Source organism: Bemisia tabaci, chromosome 6 (genome assembly GCF_918797505.1).
Source record: "Bemisia tabaci chromosome 6, PGI_BMITA_v3".
NCBI classification, from domain to species: Eukaryota; Metazoa; Arthropoda; class Insecta; order Hemiptera; family Aleyrodidae; genus Bemisia; species Bemisia tabaci.
In genome coordinates, this window is record NC_092798.1 from 8,180,450 (window position 1) to 8,203,769 (window position 23,320).

The 23,320-nt window shown below is 38.6% G+C and overlaps 1 protein-coding gene across 5 annotated transcripts; it reads right to left on the minus strand.

Annotated features, from left to right (window-relative positions):
* Positions 1-801: 801 nt before the first annotated feature.
* On the minus strand, positions 802-19,483 carry LOC109033552 (facilitated trehalose transporter Tret1). Of its 5 annotated transcripts, none has more exons than XM_072301551.1 (11): positions 18,937-19,483; positions 17,390-17,581; positions 15,145-15,264; positions 12,680-12,794; positions 11,664-11,802; positions 9,561-9,848; positions 6,589-6,689; positions 6,092-6,266; positions 4,441-4,634; positions 2,392-2,663; positions 802-1,329 (listed from the first exon to the last, which is right to left on the minus strand). In XM_072301551.1, exons 4-11 carry the CDS (start codon positions 12,779-12,781, stop codon positions 1,035-1,037), a joined length of 1,566 nt encoding a protein of 521 aa, XP_072157652.1. In that variant the 5' UTR covers positions 12,782-12,794; positions 15,145-15,264; positions 17,390-17,581; positions 18,937-19,483; the 3' UTR covers positions 802-1,034. The 5 variants fall into 5 exon arrangements, with proteins under 5 accessions (XP_072157652.1, XP_072157654.1, XP_072157651.1 ...); XM_072301550.1 differs by having other exon boundaries at positions 803-1,329; positions 12,680-12,858; positions 19,126-19,482; XM_072301549.1 differs by having other exon boundaries at positions 803-1,329; positions 12,680-12,858; positions 18,937-19,482.
* Positions 19,484-23,320: the final 3,837 nt, after the last annotated feature.

Here is a 23,320-nt window from a genome sequence, read left to right on the forward strand (position 1 = left end):
AGTCACTTATCTGTTTAGAGAAACCAATGGAGCATATTTTGCTTCTAAACTGAGCCAGAAATTGTAATTGCAGTCCATTTCATGCTTACCTACTATTTTTATAAACTAAGTCTTTACGGCATCCATGGCAGCGAATATGCAAGGTAAAGCGGATGAATTTGCTTGCTTCAGAAATGAAGGCGCTTCAAATATATGCTTAAAAGTCTTAGGTATCGCCGCGCCGCACTGCCCCATCGTTCTCAGAGAGACCAATCTAGCATTCAAATGATCCATTTCGTACTTATTTCATTCATGATTTTTTCTTTTTTTTACTACTTCTAATACCTTACACGTGGTAATCTTACGTCAGTTAGAGTCCCGCCCCATTCAATCCCTACTATACAGCCTACTATCTAGAGGCAACCGTTGTTTGAGACTAACAAACTTGGGTTGCCTAGCTGGGAATCGAACCCGGGACCTCCTGGATATAGAGCCAGCGATACAACCCTACAACCACCACACAAGAGGCCGGAGTATACGATTCTCCTTGCGAAGTGTGGCTTATTTAAAGCATGCATGGCAAGTACTGACTCTTGGTTCCCTAGCTAATTTACTAAAATACACAGCCAAACCCCAGGTTTTTTATGAACAATTTTTTGGAGGGCACTGCATGCGTTTGATTTTATGCATCGACACATTTTATGATACTTTATATGTTTTGAAAAAATAACGGAGGAGTTTGTATAATTGATGTGATTTCCACTCTGAGAAACTGGGAGCGAAGTGGTGGGCATAAGAAATATCTTGATAATCTAATCAAGAATCGAGGATTTCATTCCAAAACATCGAGGCCAGAGAGAAAGTCGCGAGACGGCCGATTTTCATTTCATCGATTTTTCAAAGGAGGAACAACATCGAATCAACAGAAAATCAATGAAACGCAACGATTCCGATCAGAGTTCTGCGACCCTCTATTGGATAATTGATAAAATGAGGAAAATCAAAACCAGTTTTTTATATTTATATTTTTTATTCCTCTTTCTTTTTTTCAAAATTTAACAGTCAACGCTACCAGGGTGATGATCAACTCTAGCCGCTTTTCCGATCGAATACTTTTCTTTGCGATCGTGATTTTTTGTAAAGTAAGTTTCAATCTGCTGCAATGTTTTTCCTTCGGTTTCCGGTAGACAGAAATAAAGATGAATAACTCCTAGTACTGCACCAGTCCCATAAAGGTACATCATACCGCTGAGGCTAATCCAGTTCTCAATGAACAAGTATGATTTGATCATGGCCGACTGTATCAAGTACTTTGTGCCTGCCGTGATACCGCATGCTAGCCCACGACCGCTGAAACAAAATTTGTCAAGAGTTAGGTACCTACTTATTAATTTGGAAATTTGAAAGCGTGTATCAATTTGCTGTGACTTTTCTTTTTTATTTTATTTATTTATTTTTTAAAGTTTTTTTTGGTGGGGGAGGATACTTATTTAATAGAAGTTTTCAAGCAATATCAACGGAATGGCATGAACAATGAGAGTTACCAACTTCTCTACGGCTCTTAACAAGCTAAAGAACAGAAATCATTTCCCTCGAATGGTCTCGAGCTTTATTGAAAGCTCGGTGAGTTTTCTTATATCGAGGCAAAAATTCCAACAAGTTGACTTTTTAGTTTGAAATTTTTACAGACTATTCCTCTAATGGAGGAGGAAAATCAAGGCAGTTTTCGATGAATGGAGCTCTTGCACGTGTCAGGAATTTGCGTTTCAATCTCAGATTCCTACGTAAAATCTCGCGAGAAACACGATGGTGCCACTAATTTCCTCCGAAACAAACTCCAAAGCTCAAGAAAGCTCTCAAAGTTGAGGCCGTTATGGAGGAGATATCCCAAGCTACCCTGAGAGTCCACTTCTATATTAAGACAAACTTTCTATGCAAAGATAGGGAGCAAATACATTAGTAGGTTGGCCGTGTTTTCAGTTTTGGAGTCCCCCCAACAAAGTGGCAACCCTGTTCTGCTCCCTATCTTTGCATACAGATTTAGCCTGATATGCAGGTAGACTCTTAGGGTAGCTTGGGATATCCCTTTCTTTGCAACCTCAACTGTAAGAGATTTTTTGAGCTTTGGAGTTTGTTTTAGAGAAAACCAGTGGCATTATCGTGTTTCTAGCGAAATTTTACCCAGAATTTTGTACTTAAATCGCAAAATCCTGACACGTACAAGAACTCACTTACGTTGGCTAGTTTTTCAAGGAAACCATGAGGCACGAGGAAACCAATGGAACCACTTCTAGAACCTCAAAATCATGTATAAATGTAGGTATACTCGTAAGCGTTTAAAGTTTCAGAATTTTGTCCGACCTCTTCTATTGATTCGATCCACTGTGCGCCGTGAAGGTTGAAGGTACTCACGCGATGGGGAAGATCTCGCAGACCAATTGCCACGGTAAGAGTACTGCACTGAAGCCGCAGAAGAAATTAAGCGTAAGCCAAAAAATAACGGGAAGCCAGGCTGCCTGCGGCATCCAGGTTGAGTCCTGGAGGAAGGAGCTGTAGACCCCCGTACCCAGGATGCAAAGAGCGACGATCCCGTTGGCAAGTATAGCGATTTTTCGTTTCCCGAATCGATGGAGGAAAGCCACATTCAACATCGCACCGATGAACACCAGGACCTCTGAAATTATCTGTAACGTGACAGGAGATAGCGAAAATATCTAAAATAGATACGCATTTTTAAGAGCAGTCCGAGACAATGGTAACAGGTGAAAATCAAGGGGGAAAAACTGGAACAAGGCTGAAACACACAGTTAATAAAAACCGAGACGTTCCGACTCAAAACTGAGTCATTTCCAGCCGGAAATACAATGAAAACTTAAAAAAAACTATGAAAACCTGAGCCCTACATTATGATGACCGGGATTTGAGGAAAATGATCCCACGCCATCATTTCTCAATCATTTGAATCATTTTTCTCAGATTCCGGCCACCACCGCATGTAGGGCTCAGGTTTTCATCGTTTTTTTTTTCTTTTTTAAAATTTGTATTGTATTTCCGAATGGAAAATTGGAAATGACTCAGTTTTGAGTCGAGGCGTCTCGGTTTTTATTAAATATCTAAAATGGACGTATTTCTCTCAAACGAAACTAAGCGCCATTGTGGGGGGGCTCGGATTGGCGGGTGTTGCGGAGCGCGAATGCCCGTTTCGTCCTATACTAGCAATGCTTTTCCATGGCGCTTAGTTCCGTTTGACAGAACGCGCTATCCGGGATACTAAAATCCTCAAAAGGAACTCTATTTGGCGCTTAGTTCCGTTTAACGGATAAACGTCCAAATATGTCTATCTGTCGCAGGCAGTTAGTCAAATCAGGCATTTTATCGAATGACTCGGCAGATAGTTAAATTTTGACAGTTTGCGGAATTTAGAAAATTCATGGCGAAGAGCCGTGGAAACTTGTATCGAAGCAAATCGATGGTGAAATTACCACACCGTGTGCTTCGGTTTGAGACTTCTTGTTATCCTTTATTTTTAAATAGGGAACATCTCAACTTCCATTCTTAAAAACTTCTGCCATTTTTTTTCTCCGTGTGAGAAAAATTCTGAGAAAACTTCTGAGTGATGTTGATTTTTTCTTCTGCAAAAAAATGAAATAGAGGCGGAGATTTTTGAACACCGCAAACGAGATACGTGGTTTGGGAGTTACACCGTCGAAACACTCTTGCTATATTTTATTTTTTTTTCGGAAGCTTCAATTGTTGAAAATTTCCGTGATATTTCCTCCCTGTCCGGAGAAAACTTTGTGGACACTTCAAGAAATGATATTGATTTGTTCTTCTTCAAAAAAAATAATATGGGAGCGGAAATTTTTAAACACCTCAAACGAAATCGTAGTTTGGTAATTACGTCGTCGATACGTAAATTTCACCAGGCTTAATTACTCGTAAATTTTACTTAAAACAATGAACACAGTGGGTTTCCTAAAAAATAATTTTAACAGTTTTTTAGAGTTTTTTAGTACCTATTGCTTTTGACGGTGGCTACAGCTGGAAAAGAATTCCTTACTTCTGGGTCATCGATTTAGGGGCGGGAACGGGAGAATAAGGGGTTTCGTCTCCTGCGAGCCGATATTGAAATTGATAGACAAAGCTATAGACCAAGAGGACAAGATGGATATGGAGGGATCCTATTGGTGGAAGCGTATGGTTTTAATGGACAAAGGTGGTAAGTAACAGACTTACTAACGGCTACCCGCTACCCCTGAGTGACCCAATAGTTAATCCATCAATTTCGCTCTTATAAACTATGGGAACCACCCATTTCAACCAATAGGATAGTTTCATACTCCCTGTGTCTTCTTTGTCTATTGCTTTGTCTATAAAGTTCAGTGATCAGCCCGCAGTAATTACGGGTGATTTTCTACCAATTGCAACAAAGTATTTTGGACTGCGCTGCCGAGCACTTACCAAAACGAGCTTGGCGTTGATAGGTGTTCGTAGTTTATGCAATTCACCAATTAGATATGGTCTGATTGCACTAAATGTGGTGATTTCTCGGAACACAAACACGATCAGAATAAGTCGAAGCGGGAGCAACACTTTTCTACTGGTCATCTCTTTGAACTGTGTCTTGAGATAGCCACCTTCTTTGATGAGACCATCTGGAGAAAAGAATCGATAAAATCCATGATCTGTGAGACAACGCAATTTTTTTTTTTTTCTTTTATTTATTTGCACAATAGAAATTTTGTACAATAAACACTTTTAGACTTCATATAAGTCTTTTAAAAGCTTGTCTTAATTGTCTAAATAATATTAAACTAATTCTAGATACATTTTATAAAAAGTACTACCTTTATCATATTAAGGAGAAAGAATAAAGACGGATTTACTTCAAAGTAAAAAGCCCTCTTTAATGAGACCATCTGGAGAAAAAATCGATAAAACCCATGATCTGTGAGACAACGCAATAAAGAAATTTCGGATTGCGATTTGCAATCGGAACTGACATTACAAAAATAGGGTATGGCTTTCAATTAAAAAAGAGGTCCTTCTTACTCCCTTTATCCCACTCTTGAAGTACAAATGAGTGTTACTTTGTCGGAGGAAATAATTTCTACTCATTCTTAAATCTTATGAAAAACTTAACCGTTCGAGGTCTAAGGGATGGAGTAAAAAATCTCAAAATTAACGTGCACTGGAAAGGATATTCGGTTACAGGGCACAGTGGTCTGGAAGCAAAACAATAACGCGACAAAATTGTACCCAAAAACGTTTTGCGGGGAGGTGCGTCAATTGTATGCGTGGACTTAAAATCGCGAAAAATCAAAACCTTGACTGATCATTATTTCGAGATACGGCAATTTGAAATTTCCATAGTAAATGCAAATTTTCTACTGATTTTGATCCGCTTTTTTATTCATTTGTCCATTGAATCGGTGTTGATCGGTTCACGTTTTTATTTTTCGTTCGATTCATGTCGATCGCGTACATACCCTCTCGTCACATACAGACTCCCTATCATACTCTCTTTTTTTTAACTGAACAATTCGCCTTCTGCTGCGTCTGCAGCAATTGTTGTTATGAGTATGTTGTGCGTGCTGATTTCAGCTCATTACATACTCGGCTCTCTGAAGGCGTTTAATGTGCGAAAGTAGCGCAATCTGTCGGAGAACGAACAAAGTACGGATTGAGCGATTCATTCGATCTCACTTCTGTTGATCTCCGACAGATTGCGCTACTTTCACACATTAAACGCCTTCAGAGAGCCAAGTATGTAATGAACTGAGATTAGCACGCACAACATATTCGTAACAACAATTGCTGCGGACGCAGCTGAAGGCGAATTGCAAACAACCGTACAATACGCGTTGTAAAACATTTTAGCTCTTAAATTAATACTGTTACCAATAGAGAGTTGTATTTTGTGGTCTTTTCATGCGAGATTCTTGAAAAACTTTTCAACATAAACTTAAACATAAATTAAGTTCAAATGCAAAATGGCAGATCAATCGATACATTGCAAAACACGCCACGCCACTGCCTTTGCCCGTGGGCTTGAAGGTAACTAATAAGATGGCTGATCCTAGAATCGGCATAAAATTCAGCGGTCTCTTACCTCCAACTGATTGCGCTGATTTATTTTTCCGCAGCGAATCTTTCGCATGTTTAACGAGTGCCTGAAATTCCTCCTCCACTTTGCCCGGTTCAACCCATCCTCTCAACCAGCATAAGGATTTGCGAGCGTCCTCATACCGATTCTTCACAATTAGCCATGTTGGGGATTCGGGGATCTATTCCAAGAGGCAGAATATTAAAAGAACGAAATGAATATTAAAGCCTCAAAACCAACGTTTCTCAATTTAAATTTTATACGTGAACAAATATTGACCTCATTGAGGATCACCAAAAACCCATGACTGAGAGTTAATAAAAGAATGAGCGAATTTAAATTTTTCGCTTGCAAAAAAACTTTTAACAACTGGAGATTTTTCCGCAAATTCCTGGAGAAAACGATATTTTGTTGGGGAAATTACTTTTTTTAAATTTCAAGGCAATTATCTATTCGTCCGATTTGTAGTGGAGACTTGTGAACTTTTCTAGAAAAATACTCACCTGGGTCATACACGTGAATGTGATAACTGGGCTTGCGCTGCAGATCAGAGCAACCGATCTCCAGTCGAACAAGTAGCTCAAAACGTACATGACGAAAATTCCTGGAAACGAAATTGACATAATAAAAATTCCGATGTTGTCTTGTTTTCTTTGGTCAGCGATGATTTTCCTACACTTTTACATTTCGATGACCGCATTTGATCAACTTAAAAAGAATAATAACCTCAATGTTCCCAAAATAATTCCCATTGTGATTGCTATCAACGATTCAACTAACTTTTTCGAATCTATCCAAAACAATGAATATAAGACATAGTAAAAACTGCAAAATTAGTAATTTATGGAAGTGGTTACTTTTCAGATTGCAATTTCGCTGGTTTAAGTGATAAAATATTACTTACTATACTGTCGTGCTAAGGAAAAACGTTGTATGAACATTCGAGAGTTGCCAAATCTCCTTCGATGAAAAATTCATTTTTAAGAAAATTAATGAATAATTACCCTTGAAATTTTCAGGAATTTTAGGTGGAATTGCGAACAAATTAATCTGAAAAATTAGAAGAAAAATATCCATAAGTTTACCAGGAAATTTGGGTTTTATCAAAGAAAATTTGGCAACACCTGAAGGTTCATGCAGCGTTTTTCCTTAGCACGGCAGTATAGACCAGAACTTCAAGAAAAACACACATTGCCCAGATGAAAACATACGCACGACTTCACATGTAAGGCACCATCAGCAGGTTTACAATGTAATTTGGACGTATATTTTAATCAAAAAGACCTATATCTATTCTGACATGAGACCTGAAATCCGTCAGAATACATGCATGATAGGGCTCATGGCGTAATGGATATACATCCTTTTTATTGAAATACATCCATTTATTGGTTCAATCAAAGCAATCAAAGCCCGCGAACGAATGTAATTGTATGTTTGTTTTCGAACAGGTAACCAATAGCACTGCTGTATGTTTGTTGCCTAATTGAGATCAACCGCAAGTGGACGATATCTGTAAATAACTTTGAATACCGTTAGGGGCCTAAACAAGTTAAAGTTCCTTAAAAACACAAAGACAATTTTTGGTAAAAACACACTCACTTGCGTAAAAAATTGTTTTTAAAATAATTTTATACGCAAGTGAGTGTGTTTTTACCAAAAATTGTCTTTGTGTTTTTAAGGATCTATAAATAAGTTCACACAACGCATGGTCTGTTGATTTTATCAAAGTTTGTAGAGCGCGAATCAGGGCCGGATTTACCTACTTTGCGCCCATGGGCCGCCTGTATTTTTCCGCCCCCCCCCTTCTCATTCGTTTTGAAACATCAATCAAACCCATCGAGTGAACGTGCCGGAGAGGAAGAGGTGCATATAAGACGCGTTTACTCGTGTCGAACACATTTTTTGCGAAAGCCCTGTCAACACTATTAGCAAAAGTTCACGGAACTTTGCGCGAAAGTTAAGTTCCGTAAACCTATCTCTGTGTGGTCAAGGCCTTCCATTTATAAGGACGAAAAAATTATTTGAAAGAACAAACATAAATGTGGTTTAATAATTTTAACATCCGCCGCCGCGCCGCACGGACCGCACTGCGTTTGGCGCAATACTTGAAGTATTCCTACAGTATTTTAGGCACTGTGCGTTTCCACGCCGACCGCTGCTGACCGCAATGTGCTCGACGCAATGCGTGAAATATTCTTGCAGCCTTGTAGGCGCTATGCGTTTCACGCTGATCGCTCTGTATTTGACGCAATGCGTGCAGTATTCATGCAGTCTTGTAGGCGCTATGCGTTTCACGCCGACCGCTGCTGACCGCACTGCGTTCGACGTAATGCGTGAAGCATTCATGCAGTTTCGTGGGCGCTAATATGTGTTAAATGCCAACCGCTGCACTTAGGGCTTCTCCTTTTCATCTCAAGTCCTCGTCATCATTGCTCTCTACGCCGCGCCGCACCAGGCCAAATTGTGTGTTTAGTTTCTCTCTTAACTCGACTAATTAAAGGTGCTGTCTCTTGTATCACCGGAAGACGACAAAATTAGAAATTACTATACTCTCAGGAAATACGAGATTTTGTCGCCTCTTCTCGTTTGTTATTTTTTTCTGAATCGGATTTTTTTACACCTACTTTTAAAAATAATTGCAAAATTTGCCGCCCCCAAATTTGCCGTCATGGGCCGCGGCCCATTTGGCCACCCCCTAAATCCGGCCCTGGCGCGAATATTATTTCTTTCAAATAGATACCGCTTCGCTGTAGGTAGGTTGCCTATGCAACTAATTTGAAGGTCAACTTCAAAATCATGACGAAACTCAGGCAGCTCAGATTAGATTCGATTAGATTTCGATTCGCCCACCTCAGTATGACTTTGCTGTTGCATAACGCACTTCCTTAAAATTTTATCGATACTATGAGCAAAACCTTAAACGAGGATGGATAAAGAACATTTTTTTGGAACTGATCAAAACAACTTACTTTCTATTTTTCCTTTAAACCACGATGGCCTTTTCGGGCAAGGTGTCCATCGTCAGGTGATTAAAACGGATCGAAAATTAAGAGGATAAGAGTGACGTGGTCGCGGCGCGGTTGATAGCACAACTCTCGCCCACTCGATCACCTGATCTCACTTCTAATAAGTTGTTTTGATAGGTTTCAAAAACATGTTATAACCTCGTTTAAGGATTTGTCTCTTCAGTGTGTTCGATGTCTATTTGGCGTAATTAAAGGCAAACTTTAAGTGGACGATACCTGAAAATAGATTTACGCATCGTTCATTGCTTTCGGCAAAGTTTATGGAGAGAGATGCAAGTGTTCGAATAAATAAGCTCTAAAATTCGAGCCGTCGTATGGGTTTGTTTCCTGTGCGCTGAAATTGAAGGCGAATCTTAAGCGGACGATATCTATCAACAGAATCATACAGAATGCCTCCACCATTCCCAAGGTACTATTAGAGAGTCTCTCATATCTCTGAGTTTTACCTATTAAAGTGGCAGACGTGGAGATAGATGAGAGAGTCCCCCTAAGATGCGGTTCGCTAACTTCACCGATGTAAGAATGGATGGGTGCCTCGGTGAGCCCTGTGCACATCCCTGTGATTGCGGACACCATGTAAAGAACGTAGATGGATTGCGCGAAGTGCAGGGACATCCACGCGATGAATGTAGGAATTGTGACTATGACCATCGTGGTTTTCCGTCCGAATTTGTCTTGGAAATACCCAGACAGTAGTAGACTCGCCAATGGGTGGCAGATGAAAGGTAGGCTCCCTTTTGAACGATTATAAAAAAGGAACAGAAAATTATGGTACACACGTTCTCAAAGAGTATATCTGTCGCAGGCAATAAGTCAAATCAGGAATGCCTAAGCAGATTGTCAAATTTTGATAGTTTACGGAATTTCGTAAATTTAATGCGAAAAGCTATAACGAATTATCAATATTTTGGAAAACAATTACTCATTAAATCTTCGAACTCTCCTTGTTTTTTCCTCTTTGAATGCTGTTCATTTGTAATGTTAAAATTTTGAAATTCCATGATTAATGATTTCCTATAAATTTCAAGATAAATCTTCCTTTAGGAACTAAATTTTTTCAAATATTTTTCTATGATGCACATTTTTACAGAGAATTCTTTCTTACACTAGCGATGAACCATTTGGTCGGAAATTTGGAATATAATCAGAAATTCAATCCAAGTAATATATTTGACTTTTTGCCGATGTATTGGACAGAATTCCTGATTTGACTAATTGTCTGCGCCGTATCGGCAGTGTCCACAATCACGTATCTCGTTTGTGGTATGCTTTTATTTTATTTTTTAAAGGAGAAAAAAATCGGCATCGTTCCTTGAAGTTTTTTTAGACTGTTCTTCGAACAGTGAAGAAAAATCACGGCAGTTTTAAAAAATTGCCGTTGAGTATATTTGTCCGTTTAAATAATACGGATTGACAGGAAGTCTGCAACGTCGCAAACCGAGATACATGGTAGCGGGCTTACACTGCCGATATTCTTTACAATCAAGAGACAATTTTGTAAAAAGTTGCGAAACACTGTGCTGTTTAAGTTTCTTTAATAAAAATTAAGCGTGAGTAAAAATTAAGCATCGTGAAGTGCAAAGGCTGTTCTATACTTAACAAGGAAAACAAACCCTCGATCCAAAATAATAAAGTTGAATTTTTAGTTTTTTGAAGGTCAAATTCGACAGTTATTGTAGAATTGCCCATATGTGATTCAGGCCAACCGGTGACCGCCCTGAGCTTGGCGCAATGCATGAAGGATTCCTACTGGCATGTAGGCGTTGAGATGCTTTTCGAGTCGACCAGCGACCGAACTGTGCGGGGCGTAAAGCGTGCAGTATTCCTGCCTTCTTGTAGGCGCTAACATCCGATGTAACATTTCGCAAGCCCAACCCCCAGGGGCTTTCCCCTCTGGTATCGAATCAGCCCAACCACGGAGGGTGTCACACCTGGCATCCAACAAGCCCAATCCCCGGAGTGCCCCACCTGGCATCCAAGAAGCACAACTCCTAGAGGCACCCCCACTGGGCATCCAAGGAACCCAATTTTACTCAGAATATACATTAAGACTCATATTACTTGAAACCATTAACATCCCAATTTCTTCAAAAACTGAACTTAAAAGCCTTTTCGTCCAAGCCTGTCATTTACGCCCCGTCTCCTAGGGCCTTTTTTCTGTTTCCTCCACACATGCTCGAGAAGGGTTGGAGACCATTCGGACCATGTTCAGCAAAAAGGATCCAATCTACATCAGCTATTGCCAAATTTGACTGGGAATTATGACTTTTTACCAGTGAAAGTTTTTAAGGATTCCTTTGAAAAGTTTGAGGAATTTGCTTCGTACTATGCAGAAAATTCACAAACATCCGCACAATCATTTTAATGTAGAAAATTTAATAGCGCGATCAAATTTGGCAGTTGCCGATGTGGCTTGGTTGCTTTCTGCTTAACGCCTGTTAATTTCGTCAAGATGATAAGAGTCAAGAGATGTGTTTTTTAGGAGTCAAAAAACGATGCTTTCTGTCAACAGCCGCGGCCGTCCTCGCCAGCATGTTTGACAAACTCACCAAACCAGGATGCTTGCTCGTCGCTCATGCTAAGTGCCTCCTCGGGGTTCAAGTGGAGTGCGCCAATGACAGTTGTGATCATCGCCGAGTACAGACCCATCTCGATGAGTAGCCAATTCTGGATTAGCGTCACCAGTACCTGTGAGAGATCAAGTGCGCATGAATAGGATAACCCGATGGGTCGTCTCTAAATGGACGGAGTTAAGATACGTGCCAAGTCGTATCAGGTTTGAACTGAGAAAGATAGGTTCGGAAAGTCTCAGTGTTACGGACTAAGTTAAGAAGTCAAGAAGACCAAGTCAAAAAATTCTTCAATTTACTTTGAAATCTCCTTTTAACCAAGGAATTTCATGATATAAACGAATTTCTGACTTCAGCTGATGAATAGTATTCTACCAACCACCACTTAATTTAACATTTTACAATTATAATGTATATTTTTAATTATTGTATATTTTATTTCCTATTGTTCTTTGACTTGTGCCATAGTTCTAATAATGGGGCTTTAATGTTCGAAAATAAAATAAATTAATAAAAATAAATAAAGCTAAGCGATTATTTTTACGTTCAAAAAACTTTTTCTCGACTTTGAATTTTTGGCAGGAGAGTTACTACGACTACTCAAATTTAAAACTATTCTGAAATGATACCCTTTTCCAAAATGCGATTCTGTGCGTTTCTGTTAAACTCAGTTTGAATTCATCGCCCCTCTAACGTAAGGACATATCTCAATTTTCACGTGAGCCCTGTTTTGCGCATAAACTCATGCTCTCTGGAGCTCATGTGGAAATCAAGATTTGCAGAAATACATCAGAAAGGGCGACGATAAAAACATTTGGTAATATTACCGCTTTATCTTCATTTCCAATCGTCCCTTGTAACCGTAAGGCACCTCTAGCGACCCTCTAAAACAACTTGTCGAGTTGAGCACAAACCCTTCCTTAATTTTGGAAAGCAATGAAGAACAGTGAAAACGCTCAGTGTAAAAAGAATGGCATGTTAGAAGCAACTCTCACCTGGGCAAAAGTCGATCTTCTTGAATAATTGTACCGGTTCTTCACGGTTCCTGACTCGCTCCAAGAGTCCAGACTTTCAGGCTCCTCGGCTTGACGACACATTTTAGTTGATTTTCTAAACAGAATTCAGCGTACCTCCAAAAATATGAGCCTAAAATTTCCTCCTTTGTTTGTGGCGTCTGAAAAACATTCGTATTGACACATGCGGAAAGGATACACCGTGTGACAACGAATGAAGAACTGCTCCGATGGAAAGGAACTACAATTTTTGGCTGATTTTTAAAAACACGTAGGTATGTCAATAGGGAAGTGAATGATACATTCTTTGCTTTTAAACTGAGGGAAAAGTAGTAGTTCCTAATTGCAAAATGTAGTCTAAATACCCGTGGCATGGGAAAAGAGAGTAAATCATTGGCTTCCTTGAATAAGCAGAAATCAACATCTGTCTACCAAAAGTTCATAATTTAGCGAACATTTTTTGATATTCCTTTTTTTTTAAATCTTCACTCACAGCAAGGAAAAAAAGGAGTACCAACATGTTGGTAAGCAGGAGGTGCGGCTTTTACACGCATGTATAAGAGCGATTATATCTATTGGAGAAGCTTTTCTCACAGAAAATGAAAAATCTTAGCAGAAAAATATATTGAAATTTGTTAATATCGCCGTGAATCAATACTAAAATCCTAAATTGGTTCCTAAACAATTTAAAGTAATTTATCAAATTTGGACTGCATTTTGCAATTTGGAACTATAAATTCTGGCTCTTTTGGAAAGACTTATATGCATAGGGAAACTAATGGCACATACGTTGTTCCTAAACCGGGCTAGAATTTATAGTTCCAAATTGCAAAATTTAGTCCATTTTATGTCGACGCCGAAACTGCAAAAATGCGAATCTTGGTTGCGGCGTTTCGAGATCTTCGATACTTTTTTATTTTTTTAAAGGTTTTCGAACCAACATCATGGCTTGAAGTTTTCACGGAATACTCTTCATAAAGAGAAGGGGGAAAAACACCGACTTTTTAAAAAAATGACGTTCAGTAGTTTTAAATGCAGAAAATAAAGTATTATAGGAAGTTTGCAACGCCGCAAGCCGAGATACACATTCCTGCAGTTTCATCATCGACCTCCTTTCTGTGAATTGAAAAATACGGAGGCATATTTGCCCTCGACCTTCAAATACAAAAGTGTTGAAATTTTCGCAGTTTTCCATCAAGGCATATAATTTAAGTAGAAGGATCGAAATTTTTCGCATCATATCTATAGATCCAGAACGAGATTTCGGTTGGTTTCATTGCTTATGGCACATTGATTCGCGATTAAATTGTTAGATAAGGTGAAGCTGAATTTATCTGGGGCTTTAGTTTTCTTCAGTCAGCTGTCAATACATTCCTCTCTCGAGTATATGAAACACTTCAGTTGTGGTATAAATATTTTAGCAGCTTAAAACATTCAAGTGTACTTGTATGGAGAATTTGCAAGGGTCTGAAATTTGATGAATTTCCTGTTTAAGTGGAATCCTCTGAGTGAACTGAACACGAAGATACCCTTGATTCATAAATTGAGCAATTATTAGAGGAGATATGACAAAATAACCGATTCTGCTAAAATACATGTGTTTAAATGGGAAATGCCGCCAGATGACGTCACAAGGCGGCACATTTTCTCACTTTTAAATCAATTTTTCTCCAATTTCCCATGTCAGAAAAAAATTATGAAAAATGTTGCGAACTCAGCTCATTAGGCACTTTCAGATGAAGCAATAAAAAAATTGCGTGCAAATTCTCCATTCAGTGTTCGAAACTCACAAGCGCCAACGCGCTAAATGCGCCTAAGAAATCGGCCATGGCGCCTAAAAAATGAAGGCTCTGCGCCGACATGGCCCCTAAAAAATTACCTCCTCACCCCTAAAAAAAACCCCCAATTTTTCTGTGTTGTGATTTTTCGAAATTTCCCCCAAGTCACAGTTACTAGTTCTGTGACTGAAACATCTTGCGTCTAACTTTTCACCAAATGCGCTGTGATTTATTGGCAAAAAGTGAATTCGACCCCTAAAAGCGCTTCAATGGCCCCTAAAAATCAAGCATGATGCGCCACATGGCTCCTGAAAGTTGAAGATGAGTTTCGAACCCTGATAGTGATGTAAGAATTTGGTAGACCACCGGATCACAAAGCCTGACTTGCAGCCTGAGATGCAGATCGATTTTTAGAGTTTCTTAATTCTTTTAAAAAATCGGAGGTAATTTATGGGGATTAGCGGATTAATACCCTAAGGTCACATTAAAAGCTACCAGAATATTCGCTGCTGCGGAGTAATCAGAAGACTTACAAAGATTCCAACGTCTATTCTAACGTTCCATCTGATGTCGGAGTCAGTCTTGATTTTCTAATAAATTTCCCTATGTCTCCCACGTGTAACGCTCAGAAAATAAAAGAAAAGTTTTAAATAATGGAAAGTTACTTACCAGTTTTATCACTCGTGTAACGAGGACGCTCGAATGATTAGAATGGAGGCGAGACAGTTTGTCGAGAACGATTTTTCAAACCAGACTATTAGCACATTTTTCCTGAGTAGTGTTACACAACTAATCCATAGAATTTTTAAAAATAACAATGAGCGAGGCAAAACGTAGAACTGAAAAATTTTATGAAATTTTCAGAGTAGATAATGACTTAACAATAATATGAAGACATTAAGCGTTTCAAATCCTAGCAACTAGTTTGCCGTGCTAAGGAAAAACGCCGTATGAGCCTTCAGCCGTTGCCAAATCTTCTTTAAAGAAACACAATTTTTTGGGAAAATTCGTAAGCATTTCTCCATTGATTCTTCGGAGAATTTTGTTCGCATTTTAAACCAGCACATCTGAAAATTTCAAGGGAAAAAACTCATAACTTTTCTCAAAAATACATATTTACCGAGAGGAAATTTGGCAACACTTGAATGATCATACGGCGTTTTCCCTCAGCACCGCAGTAGTAGCCTCGGTTTTGAGAGAGAACCTGCATTTTTCATCAATTCTCCAGAGGCTTAATCGAGGGGCTTCACTGATAGAACAATTTGTGTTCTTGTGTTACTTTTGGTAGGTACAAGCAGTTTAAACAGAAATCAACACAACTTTTGTGTCGATTCTGGTAAGTTTGCGGTGACTTCAACGCAGAATACAAAGGAGAGACCGGGGAAAAGCATCCTACCGATTGCGACGTTGCAGTGGCGTGGCGTGCTTTGCGACGTATCGATTGTTATGCCATTTAAACCTATGGAAAAGGATCGATAGACAGGGTGTTCGCAGCGAAGACCTTAATAATCGATTCTTTACCGTAGGTTCAAATGGCATAACAATCGATACATCGCAATTCACGCCACGCCACTGCGACGTTGGTATTCACCACTCGTTCTTTATGAAAATATATCCTCAAGACAACTAGCTGGCATTTTCTCTTGAAATTGTCAACCGGAGGCTAGGGTTATTTCGTGTTTTACTTTCCGTATTAACCAAATGTGTGTGTTGAAATTTCTCTCTGTGTTGGAGCACAACACGCATAAGTGCAGTTTCTGCTATTGCGAGAAGCACATGTTAGAAGTTTCGAAATTACACGGACCCGCATGGCAAAAAGAAAGTTCAAAGTGACTTTGTGATGCCTGAAAATTGGAATTTACGCGCGAATTTTTAAAAAAATATGCATTAAGACTAGTTTTACTTGGAATCATTGATATCTCAATTTTTTCATAAACTACACTCATGCGCTTTGTCCTCCACGCCCCTTAATTTGACTAAATTTTGCAATTTGGAACTATACATTCTACTCCGGTTTAAAAACAACGTATGTGCCATTAGTTTCCCTATGCACATAAGTGTTTATCCAGAAGAGCCAACATTTATAGTTCCAAATTGCAAAATGCAGTCCAATTCACCCTCTAGGTTAGAAACGACAAGTCACCTTAGAGATCATCGTCAGAAATTCACTGCCTGTCCGAAAATTATTAGACAGAGTTTAGAATAAGATGGAAGCATAGCTGAACGTATTTATCGACGGTGCAAGTCGGGAATCACATAACTCGGTTTGCGACGTCGCAGACTTCCTGTCATACTTTATTTTTTAAATGGAAAACTACTCAACGGCAATTCTTTAAAACTGTCATGATTTTTCTTCTCAATGCGAAGAAAATTCTGCAAAAACTTCAAGAAATATTGTCAATTTGCTCTCCTTTAAAAAAATGACGTAGAGGCGGAGATTTTCAGACACCGCAAACGAGTTATGTGATTGCCGACTTTCACCGTCGTTATGCTAAAAGAAACTACGTTACACGCAAACCCTCTGCACATAGTTACTTTTGGCATAAATACGTCCAACTAAGCCCCACATCCAGTCGCACGTTGATAATATTGCGCCGTTTTCTGCGTTCGCTTGTAACACAGAGTGGTAGCACTTGACATTACTTTAGGGTACTAAACAATTAATCCTCATTAATAAAGTATATTTAAACAGCTTCAGGACGTAAAAAAAAGAAGAAAATACTTTGAAGAATTGAAAATTCTCTTCTTTATACTGCTGCATTCTATAATCTCCTGTTCTATTGAAAACGAACAATCTATCCTTCGTCGGGAATCATTCTCTAAAATGTAGTTTATTCGCCCGGCTTAAAACTCCCAAATAATTGCCTTTGTAATGTAAAGTTACGAGGATTATTTTTCTAAAATCCATTCTTACCAATTTGCAAATTTTCTTGTAAGATGTATTTTGCCTTGGTGGATCCTTTCTCGTTCTCAAAGAAAGCACGGGGGATGTGGGTTTATACGATCCTCATAGTCATACGAGGCACGCGTTGAGGTATAAGCTCCGTCGAACTGAGGTCACCAGTCGAAAACGCCTTCAAATTCGCGTGATACTTCAACGCTCACACTAAAGTTAAAATAATTGCATCATAAATTGCCGTGCAGAATCCTTTGCTTTTCGGACATTCATGAAGGACATTGTCTCTAATTAGGGAAACCTAAGTATATGGACATTGTTAGCACCATTCGACACCGACATGTGTTGTCTTGATATGTGAACCTGAAAATCGATTCCCAATTCTTTTTGGAGGAATACTTTACAAAAGATGAGGAGATGAGGTTGGTCTTGTGAGATACACAGAGTCGCTCCTCTCCCGAAACCTGTTCTAGCATACCCACCCATTAAATTGTATATCTTCGCTTTTCTCAACGACGGGCTGATTGTTGAACTTGATAGACAAAGCGATAGACAAAAAAGACAAAAGGGATATGGACGGATCCTATTGGTGAAAGCGGGCGGTTACAATGGACAACGGAGGTAGTTATTAGATTAAATAACGGCAACCCACGAGAGACCCTTTAGTTTGTCCATCATTTTCTTCTTTTGTGTAAAAGAACCACCCATCTCGACCGATAGGATCGCTCTATACTCCTTATGCCTTCTTTGTCTATCAATTTCAACAATCAGTCCGCAGGCCCATATCAGCAGTAAAACTCTGAACCATGTGCCTACCTCGGTTTGCGACGTTGCAAAATTCCCGTTAAAATTCATTTATTAAATGGAAAACTACTCTACGGCAAATCTTAGAGAATACTGTGATTTTTCTTTTCCAAGCAAAAAAAAAATGTTTGGAAACTTCAAAGAATGATGCGGATTAAAGTAATTTAAAAAATTAAAATAGGAGTGGAAATTTTAAAATACCGCAAACAAGGTACGTGGTTTGAAAGTTCACCATCGACATGCTCAATTGATACAAATTCAGTTTAAAAAACCTCTATGACATGTTACTTGCCAAGTTAATGTTAAGACGAGCAGTATTCTTTTAAAGAGAGCGTTCATGAATTTCGTATGGCACTTTTTTTGACCCCCTCTCCCCTACAAGAATTCGTAACGCAACCTTGGAACCCCTTTTTAAAAATTACGTAATACTTGATGGACCGCTCCCTTAAGATCCCAAAAATTGTGAGAAACTGTTGAATGTATGGCTGAATATTTGAAGCATTTTCAATGGTAGAGATGTCAAGAATAAAGTCGAAGAAATGAGGATGACAAATTTTGGATTTTGTGTGTTTTTACCAATACAGGGAATTACGTGGCGCTGGTACTGACCCCCTTCCCCTTGTAACGCAGCGTAAGGCAGACTCATACCTCCTCCCTTCACTAGAGCATTACTTAATGAATGAACACTTCCGTAAAAACACACAGTAAAAGATTAATTACATTGATATATATTGATTTGAGATAGTTATAACACGTCTTACCTAATATGTAGATGACTGCTAATAAAATCAGGCATTACGGTTCTAGTCGAAGCTGCAAACAAAAGGTCCATTTCTATCTAAGCTTTTTGGTCACTGCTACCTTTTAAACCTCCTTTAACTTCAGCAACCACCGAAACACGTTCATGAGTAGGTACTGAACAGATAAGGTCGCTCAATAGAACGGCTTACCTAAGTCTGAGGTGTCTCATACCAAATAAACGGGCTGTTAGAGGCGTGGACAAGTAAAATGAAAATAAATTAGAAAAACTTATCGAATTTTAATATTCATGACGATATTAGCATAACTGCAATGGAAAGTAGAACACAAGGAAAACTGTAAGCTGAATATCGGAATGGAGCGACTCACAACTTAGTGTAAATGACTTAAACAGTTGTCGGGAAGACACTTCATTTTGACAAATTCATGAAAAGATAAAGATGATAAAAATTAATTCGGGAAATTTCACGTCAACTTTTAAGAACAAGGATTTATTACAAGTGCTTCCTCCCATGCTTGATACAGAATAACTTCTTAATAATGATCTGAGAACCAGCTCAATCACTCCCGATTGAGACTTTAACAGGTGCTCTGAGATAAGCGCAGTTGGTAAGTATTAGAAGTGGTAAGTATTAATTTTTTAAAGAGCCGTATGCAAAAACGACATTTTTCGCCCCCCCACTAAAACTTATTCAAACTTCGTCTATCAGTTACTAATACTGGAGCGCTTCTTTCCCCCAAATTTTCAGACCCCCAAAAAATTTTGGGGGGGCGCTAGGGGGGGTGGAAGTCAAAACCTGTGACCCTCGATATCTTTCGAAGGAAACAAGATATTGAGGCCCGGTTTGGACGAAAAATCGTCTAAAATTGCATATTTTAAGATTCTAAACGTCAAAATCCCAAAATTAAATTTTTAACTTAACTTATGTGCTTTTTTTCAGTTTTTGAGGGAAAAAAATTTCTTTGAAACAGATTAAACTGAAATTTCACATTTTTTGATTTGAACCAAAACCAGTTTTTTAAATTGTTCGTCTTTTTCCGCATCCAACGAGTGGTCGTATAAGCTGGGGAACCGAACGGTTCCGGAGTTATGATCGATTGAAGTTTCCGCTCAACGCGCGCCGACCGATTTTCGCGCGCAAAAAAGTCGGATTTGACTGTTATTAAATCAGATTTAATGTTCAAACTGAGCAAAATGCATTATTAGGGACCCTTGAGGGTCGCTGAGTCCAGAAATTACAGGTACTTCCAAAAAATTCACGTTTTTAAAATTACAGCTCCGTACAGGACCACTGAGCGGCCGGTCGGCGCTCAGTGGGCCTCTAAAATAGCGCTACGGAGCTGTAATTTTAAAAACGTGAATTTTTTGGAAGTATCTGTAATTTCTGGACTCAGCGACCCTCAAGGGTCCCTAATAATGCATTTTGCTCAGTTTGAACATTAAATCTGATTTAATAACAGTCAAATCCGACTTTTTTGCGCGCGAAAATCGGTCGGCGCGCGTTGAGCGGAAACTTCAATCGATCATAACTCCGGAACCGTTCGGTTCCCCAGCTTATACGACCACTCGTTGGATGCGGAAAAAGACGAACAATTTAAAAAACTGGTTTTGGTTCAAATCAAAAAATGTGAAATTTCAGTTTAATCTGTTTCAAAGAAATTTTTTTCCCTCAAAAACTGAAAAAAAGCACATAAGTTAAGTTAAAAATTTAATTTTGGGATTTTGACGTTTAGAATCTTAAAGTATGCAATTTTAGACGATTTTTCGTCCAACCGGGCCTCAATATCTTGTTTCCTTCGAAAGATATCGAGGGTCACAGGTTTTGACTTCCACCCCCCCTAGCGCCCCCCAAATTTTTTGGGGGCCTGAAAATTTGGGGAAAGAAGCGCTCCAGTATTAGTAACTGATAGACGAAGTTTGAATAAGTTTTAGTGGGGGGGCGAAAAATGTCGTTTTTGCATACGGCTCTTTCTTCTTCATTTTAGTTTTTAATATTTCTGCAAAAAATTATCCATTTGCGTATTACAATCCTGGCTTTAGCGCCCTTAAACTACGGCCTTAACAATCGAAACTGCGGTAGCGGTACAGGAAAACCGAAATACCAAGCGGAGACGCTACTTCAATATTAAGCTTCCATAGCCTTGCTAAGGCGCAGGGATACAACTATTTCAACTCTCCGGAACGCGTGAGGTATCACGCCTCAATTGAAGGCGTTTTCGAATCCTCTGTATTTATATGACAAGATTTTCCAAATTTTTGTGCTTTATATTGTTGATTTGAGTTTCTTTTATTTTTTAGTTAAATGGACCTGTTGCATGCAAGAGATACAGCCGTGCGAATAGACTTTTTAGAGGTTAAATGACACGAAAATTACGATGGTCACACCAAAAAAGTCTGAAATACGCCCGCCGTTTGCTCGTTTCTGGTAATTAGAAAACTGCCCCAAGACGCGGAAAATTTGAAAAAGCGCGTTCCTAACAACGAAAATTGCGAAGTAAGGAGTGTATTTCAGACTTTTTTAATGTGACCATCGTAATTTTCGTGTCATTTAATTAACCTATGAAAAGTCTATTCGCGCGGCTGTATCTCTTGCGTGCAACAGGCCCATTACTGCTGCTTCTTAATTTTGAATTATTCTGTAAAAATCATCCATTTGCGTAATACAATCCTGGTTTTAGCCCCTATAAACTACGGCCTTAACAATCGAAACTGCGGTAGCGGTACAGGAAAACCGAGAAACCAAGCGGTGACGCTACTTCAATATTAAGCTGCCATCGCCTTGCTAAGGCGCAGGGATACAACTTTTTGAACTCTCCGGAACGTGTGAGGTATCACGCCTCAATTGAAGGCGTTTTCGAATCTTCTGTATTTACATGACAAGATTTTCCATATTGTTTTGCTTTATATTGTTGATTTGAGTTCCAATTTTTAATTATTCACCAGGTCGGAAGTCGGAATTCAGCAGGTCGAAACTGCAGTAGCGGCAGAGGAAAACCGAGAAACCAAGCGGTGACTGTAAATTATATTGACTGACTATTACTGATCATACCCAGATAAGACAGGAATATTTAGCCAATATTTAAACAATATTGTTTTGGTATTTTATGCAAACATTGGGCCAATATTGGTTAAATATTGAGCCAATGTTAAAATCGTACACCATCTTTCCTTTGGCATAAATACTGTGCCAATACTTTGGCTGAGAATACTGTGCCAGTACTTCAAAGGGAAAGTATTTGGATATCAATATTGAGACAATACTACACCAATATTGAATCAATTTAGGGGTTCGCAGCTAGGGGATGTGGAAAAGGGTTAATTGTGGAAATAATTATAGAAACCATGAAAAATACAAATAATGAAACCACTGGGATGTTATTGAATCGATTTTGCAGATTAGAAACTTTTCATCCACCTTGGGATTGAACCCGGGACCTACCTAACACTAACCGACGACCCTACCGATTGAGCTTCACCAGACGATGTACTTTAGTGACTTAAAACCGGTATTTAACGTCGAGTTGGACGGGCAACTAGGATATTTTCCATCTGCCTGGATTTGTCCGTGTATTTATTTTACTTTTTACTTTACTATATTTTTTAAATTATTTTATCGTTTTACTTTGTTTTATTTCCTTGCTGACTCTATTTTTTTCTTCACTCTATTTTTTTTTTTCAAGCACTTCATTTTTTTCTTTAATTATTTACTTCTTATTCCTTTACTTTGTTTTGTTTTACTGTAATTTATTTTAATACTTCATCATAATTTTTTTGACTTCGGTTAATTCTTTAAATTCATTCTATTCTTTAACCTCATTTAGTTTTTTCCCTTATACTTTATTTTTTTCTTCATCTCAGTTTTTTTACTTCATCTCCTTGCTCCCTCTGATGTTTTACTTCAGTTTAGTCTTTGACTTCATTTTATCATTAATTTGATTTACTTCATTTTATTTCTCTTCTTTTGTCTCTGTTATTCTATTATTTCCACCATTCTATTATTTTATTTATTTTTTTCTCTTTAAATTTTTCATCGACATTCTGAGATGCATTTTGCATTTGATTGCAGTTTGATGTCTTCCTCATAAAGACTATGCAGGTGCGATTGCCATAATCTCACAGCTGCACAGCTACTAAGTGCAAGTTCTACAGGAGACCAATAAGCACACGAGATCAAGAATTTCTTCTTCAGTTGAATTTAAATGTTTCATTTGAAATTTGAAAAATAAAAAATAAACAACAACCAGATGTGAATGAATGATAACATTCTCATTCAATGATAATATCACAACAGTACATGAACTACAAACGAAACAAAAAAAGAAATAAACTGAGATCACGCGCAAATACATTGAAAATGACCTCAAGGAGGTGGAAATTCAACAATT